This window comes from Leptidea sinapis, chromosome 18 (assembly GCF_905404315.1).
Source record: "Leptidea sinapis chromosome 18, ilLepSina1.1, whole genome shotgun sequence".
Taxonomy (NCBI): Eukaryota; Metazoa; Arthropoda; class Insecta; order Lepidoptera; family Pieridae; genus Leptidea; species Leptidea sinapis.
Window position 1 is genome coordinate 8,775,710 of NC_066282.1, and position 7,037 is coordinate 8,782,746.

A 7,037-nucleotide genomic window follows, 5' to 3' on the forward strand; every position below is an offset into this window, starting at 1 on the left:
ATAAAAAATAGAGTCCCGCCGGAGTTGGTTCACGACAATTCCGCCGGTGGTTAGGGCGACAGACTAAGGAACTTCCGCACGATGCGTGCCGTTCCCAAAACAGCTGCTTTCTGTAACTGACCCTTTATCCAGTTATTAAGCGAGAGCCTCTTGAGATGTTGGTCGAGGCTCTTTGCTATAAGACCGTTAACGGAAACGACTATTGGGATAATATTATTATTATATACAATGTAATTGATTGTTCTAGGATGTAAGTGATCACGTGGAGAGCAGTGGCGCGGGGGCGGAGCACCCTCTGGAGCTCGGGGGCGGCGCCGTGCTACGCGGCGACTGGCGCGCGCGAGTGTGTAGCACCGTAGCCAACGACCTACGAGCGCGACGCACGTACCGCGGCGACCGCGTGGCGCATCTACTACGGGCCATCCGCAACAAGGTGCGTACTGATACCGGCCACCAACGGAAACTGTTTTACAAACACTGCGCTGTCTATCTGTCCGTCAATATATCAGCGAACAGTGTCTCGTAAACCGCATCTAAATTTTTGACATTGTGTTGCTTTTGACAATATAACAACAAATAATAATTAAAACCAATAAATATGATTCGTTCCGAAATGCTGACATATGAACATATAAACATGATATTTTTCCGTAGTAAGTTAGTAATATATTCTGAATGTAGGTGTATCCACTAGAATGTTAAAATGCCACTTTGGCTATTTTTAACTTTTCTCTTAATGTTTCTTAAGGTTATATAATACATTACAGTCTAATATAATAGCTCTCGTATGCAAAGTCTGACTCGCACTTGGCCAGTTTTTATGTCTTGTTTTTGACACCCACCACGACCTACTGTTCACTTGACAATCTGACCGATCAATTGAAGGCCATTCACAATATTACAAGTCTTTGTTTGTTACATATAACAATATGCGCTGTCTCGCTCATATCACCGAGATTTTTCAAATCATTAATTTATGTATATTGTTTGATTTATTAACAGACAGAGCTACAATGTTTGCTCTTGACAAAATTAATCCCGATACTTTTGCCATCTCGTCTCCCAAACGCTTAAAATTATTAGCACCATTTGTCTTCGGTTTGAAGGACAAATTTGCATGTTGCACCGCTCAGATTTTAGTTTTTTCAAAAATTCTGAGCGTCACTGCATTGTAATCGGCAGGGTGTATCACTAACCACCGGCACAGGTCCTCCTGACATTTTCTCAGTAAAAAAAATAGAAATGCACTATCAGATTATACATTCAAGCATACATTTGAATATAGTTAAAGTTAAATAACTTTTATTATATTTTTATCACAACATTTCAATAATACAAATTGATTTCATCATAATACCCAATAAATATTAATAAGACACTCAATTAGCAATTACATTAAATGTCATTCACTAATTTCGTCGATTGCGTAATTTTGTTGATTCAGTAATAATAATGTGTAATTAATTCACAGAAACACCACTATAGAGAATTGGAATCGAACGTTCGAGAAAGTCTCGGAAAGGTTCCAGACGGTTTCATAACCTACTGGCTGCAGAGGTTTCCCCTCCTGCTCCCACACGTGTGGTTACAAATGCAACAGTACAGGAACGAAGACATCATGCAAGGATACTACCCACACACATACACATTCAACAGGGATGACGTCATAGAGCTCAATATAGACGTGGACTTAGAGCCGTGCGAAGAAAACAATGATTTGTTTATCAAAAGTAAAGTGTTTATACACGAGAATGCAGAGAGAAAAGTGTACAGAAAAGATTCGCCCAAGAAGCGGCTGGATTGGAGGTATGAAAACGGCGACGCAAGAACGAATGATGATGTAAGATTGAATGATGGTTATTTTAGAAAGAAAGAGCGGAAGAAAGAAAATGTGCCTATATGGACATTGCCACCGCAGTGAGGTTTTATTTAGGATAGTTGATAGTTGGTACAAATACATAAGTTGGGTCTATTCTACGTATTGAAATTTGACCTAACACACTCGATTGAATGAGTTAATTGCACGTACAAATCGTTTAGTTAACTTACGACCGATCTTAATATCCAATCTCCAGTTCAAGATTAGTTAGAATTATGTCATCTGTCAATTGACACTAAATCTGCGTTTCAATACGTCAATCTTAATTTTTAAATCCTTAATATATTATTTATTGTAAACACTTATTTGTCTAAATCAAAATTTAGATAGTTCGAAAAAGTCATCAATATGTTCTATCGTTTATTGAAATGCCATGAGCAGAGAAAGGGATAACCGCCATTTTAAGATTGCTATTAAAAAATATAAAAATCAGCCGTTTATCCTCTTGCGTGCGTACGCACACTCTTTTTTATTTTTTTCGATTATTAATAATGTAATGGACGCAGGAAATATAATCGAGTGCCCCACGCATTTGCCATGCATGAAGGTTTTATATTCTTTAATGTCTCATAAAACGCACATGTATTTTTAAATATTTTCTTTTTTTTATATAAATGATCGTCACATCTTAGATAGATGAAATATATATCTATAGTTAGGAAGGTAGATACTAATATATTAATATTTATGTATATTATTAGGGTTTAAGTTGATTATTGATTAGGAAGTGCAATGCGGTGTTTACAGCACATAGCGAGAGATATTGTTAGTTTTAAGAATTTATTGATTTAAGTATTTATTATTTTTTTTGTTTTGTTTTTATTATTTTTAGACAATTTTAAAGTGCAAACCGCACAACATTAAGATATGTAAAAATTTAAGAATTTTGCGGAAATCCATAATTTTCCAAATTGAACATTGAAATTAATTTGGGATTGACTGTAACATAGAACTTTTCACCTATGTCGGTTTAGCTTTTTAATCGGAATTCAATGACAAACACGTAGTTGTATGTTATATATTTACATGGAAACTGCCGATTGAAATGGTTCCATACCCGAACTTCTAAAAAGGTCAGAACCTTTTTGGTTGAATGCAATATATGAGTGTTATTTTTTACTTGTGGCTTATACTATAATCTATCTGGGCATGACTAATAGACTTTTCAGTTTTTTTTTTCAATGTGATGTCGTTTTGTATATACCGACAGATATGCCTAGATATATGTAATATAGAAATTATTACAATATTAACGCTAGTTTTTGGACGACACGAGAGAATGTGGAAAAAATCCCCCCCCCCATAATTTAAGTATGCTTGTTTATCAGTTTCTTAAAAATGTGGTTGGCAATTGATAGAATAGAAGTTCGAATAAAACAAATTTATTCATCTGCAATTCGTTATTGAATTTTTTGTACATGGACTAACTTATATAATGCAACCATTATAGGTAAGAAGCTCATCGCTAAGAGTGAGGTGAATCTTTGTCGATAAAAATGTCTGAAAAAAATATTTTTTTTAATGTGGGTACTTTAAAAAAAATCTTTAATTAAACTTTTTAATTAAAGATATTATTATTCATTGCGATGCATTGAAACATGAACCCAAATTAGCTAAATAAATGGGTGTGATAGTATTTGAGAAGGAGTTTTCATAACAAAAGGCGTACGACGAGATTTTAAAATCACGTTCGTCGATGTCGCTGTGCTTAATTAGTTTATAATATCTCAGTGTTTTAGTATTTTATATACCTACTAATTATAAGGTAGTTACTAGTACCTAGTATTAGTTACTAAACGAAAAATTGAGTACGTAAATCTTTTGATATAGATAATATTATATTTTTATTTATTTATATTAATTAAATCAATGATTTTAATAACAATCAGGGACCAAATCATAGTGTTATGTTTATTTGGCTTTTTGATTTGGTAACTGAGTTAATTTGATTCTATTATTGCTATAAAATCATATTAGTGGAATCATTAGTAAAATTTTTTTTTAGTGAATTAGTTGCGAATTCTATATTAATAACGAATAATAATTTATGCTCTTTTAATAAATCTACTATAAAAATGTCTAGGAATATTAGAGTTCCTAACTGTTATGATTGCGCAATATTTTGAAGAGTATCTAAGTATTATCGTGCAATCTATAGGCTTATAATAATATAGGTACTATAGGCCGACCGTTTATCTGAGTCCTCGCCTGCGGGGTACAGGGGCGCGGGCAGGGGGGTATGACGACAAAGGGGAATGAGACAGGTGCGGGCGGCGGGGGCGCTTAGCGAAATGAGCGATTACAAAAATTCGCCCGCCGCCCGCACCTGTCTCAGTCCCTCAGACTCAGATACTGCATATGAAGTCCTGGTACGTGTTGCTAGGATTACACATGATTTCAACCGCTATGAAAGACATTACTATCATTTTTGTTAATTAGGCTAGCAACTATTAATAATAGTTGAAATTTTAACGTAACAGAGCTTTCATACCCCCTCTACGGTAGCGTAAACGTTAACGTTTAACGCAACCTTGTTGGAAGTTGCACTAGAAGAAAAATGTGTTACGTATCTTTTGAAATAGGTAGGTACTAACGAGCCTGGCGAATCGATCCAGCTTATGATAAGTTTAATTCACATAAGAAACCCCGCAGGTACATTGGGCGGTGTCATTGAATGCGCATAAAAGTACTTACATACTTAGATTTAAGAGTGCGCAGAGGTAATGTAGGTAAAAAAAATCTGCTCGTTCCGTCAATCCGTTCTATAGTTAGACGCGCAATGTAGTAATTGTTAAAACTGTAACTTGAAATTGCATCGAAATTTCAGCAATAGGTCGTAACGTAACCCATAACATTAGTGTAAGTTTTCTATAAATTTACTATTGTGGTACATTCCTAAGTTATTGTATCTACACATTCCTGATATATGTCATCACAAAATATGTAGTTATTGACTCATAGATAACACTTATTTTCATACGAATCCAAGAAAATACTGTATATTTTATTTATCTTTATTGAATTTTTTAAGATAATTATTACCAATGATGTCAAGTATTATGGGATGTGGGTAGAATAGTAAATCGGCTAATATAATTGTACTAAAATAGATTTATTAAGTAGGTATTAAAAAGTTTAATTTCTGTTGTTCCTTATAAAGTATAGTTTGAATTTAATGATCGTTCGGAAAATGTGATATTTTAATTACCATGTTGTGGTAATGTTTTCACATGAAATCTGAATTTTATACTTATGAGCAACTCGATAATCAAATTTGATTGTTCTTAATTTTTTTTTAAACCAACACGTTCTTTTTTTTCAAATACCTATCCAATTATAAAGTAGTTTAGTTCTCATCTTAATTGGCCCTCAGAGATGCATGTTTTTTTTCTATTTCTCATACTTTTAAGGCTTTGGTCTACCAATTAAAAAATTCACATAGCATCAACTGAAGAGCCGAAGGGCTTTTAGATTGGTCAGTTTATGCAACACTATGAAACTGATTTTTTATGATCTAGCTTTATGCCGAGTCACAGACTTGATAAAAAACGTCACTATTTTTTCTTTGATTTATAAATGTTAAGTACTTAATCATTTACTTCACTATCTATCTAAAAATGTATTTATTGTATTTCTTAATGTTTAGTATCTATTGATAGATAATTTAACTAATAATGGCTTTTTATATCAGGGTTTAACGTATGAAATTGCCGATTTTCACTGCAAAATTGATGTTCTTTTTTAATTTAACTTATTTATTTAATCAAAATAATTACCATTATTATCTATATATTGCTGCCATCTAAAGGAAAGGTCATTTGTGGCTTTGCTATAGAACTGTGGTGATCTAGATTCGACAAACTGTGTGAAAGCATTTTGTATGCCTCCTGAGGAGAAAACTTTATATCATGTAGAAAATTGTCCAAATTACGAAAAAAAATGGTAGGAGAGATCGTTGGAGCAAGGTCTGGCGAATACGGAGGGTGACAAATGGTTTCTAACTGCAGTTCCTGTAGAGTTAAAACGGTTTCTCTTGCTATATGGAGCAATAATGGTGAAGATCGATTCATGAGTCGGGCTGTTTCACTGCTAGTTTTGCTATCATAGTTCGGCACAGTAGACATCTGCAGTTATTGCTTGACTTCATGCTGAGACCACCAAACAGTTACCATTACCTTTTTATTGGTAAGCTTTGCTTTAGGACAGTGTTGCGGAGTTTGACCTGGGGTCAGCCATTGCATTTTTCGCTTTCGGTTATCGTAAAGAATCCACTTTTCATCGCATGTCACAATTCGATCCAATATTCCTACATTTCTGTATCGATTCAACAAGGCAACACGTGTTTCAACACGCATTCCTTTCTGCAGATCAGTTAAAATTAAATCATGAGGCATAAGGTAACGTAAAACCATGCCGCTATTTCCTGGTTCTTTTGACTTGGATCGACTTCCACCATCTCTTTCAATTCATTGTTATTCACCTGTCTTCCACTTGGTTCGTTCTTTTTTTTTATATGAGAGGGGCGCAAACGGGCAAGAGGCTCATGGGATGGGGAGAAGTGAGGCAACCGCCCATGGACATCCGCAACAACAGGTGCGTCAAGAAATGCGTTGCCGGCCTTTAAGGTGGGATAAGATAAGATAAGATCATTTATTTGTAGTCATACCCAATACATAGATGTTTCAAATCACAATAAAAGTGATTTGAAATATCTATGTATACCCAAGAGAGTATGCTTTTTTCTTGAAGGTCCCTAAGTCGTATCTGTTCGGGAAGACCGCTGCCGGTAGTCGGTTCGTTCTTCAAATCAAAGTTTCCATCACGAAAGCGTTTAAAGCAGAATCGCACGGTGCGTTCATTAACAGTGTCCTCTCCACACGCAACATTGATATTGCGAGCAGTTTCTGTCGCTTTAGCTCCGCATCATAACTCGTATTAAAAAATCACTCGAATATTCGACCTATCGATCTTTCTACATAGGTACTGTGGAAAAAGTTTCACTCAAAAATATGAAACCATGAAAGTTCTATGTCAATTCAAAGTACCTATTACAATAAAACGGCAATTTTACTTTAAACCCCTATTAATATATCGATAACACTGACCTATTGCTTATCATTATTGTCACAAGGATAGGTACTTATAAAAACCATTCATG

The 7,037-nt window shown here is 34.7% G+C and overlaps 1 protein-coding gene across 1 annotated transcript in view; it reads left to right on the forward strand.

Annotated features, from left to right (window-relative positions):
• LOC126969529 (serine/threonine-protein kinase/endoribonuclease IRE1) overlaps window positions 1-3,036 on the forward strand; it is a 34,553-nt gene extending 31,517 nt beyond the window's left edge. Inside the window, exons 13-14 of the mRNA XM_050815005.1 lie at window positions 248-433; window positions 1,472-3,036. Of these exons, the coding sequence (XP_050670962.1) occupies window positions 248-433; window positions 1,472-1,921 (636 nt within the window). The 3' untranslated portion in view covers window positions 1,922-3,036. The remainder of the gene's footprint in view (window positions 1-247; window positions 434-1,471) is intronic.
• Window positions 3,037-7,037: the final 4,001 nt, after the last annotated feature.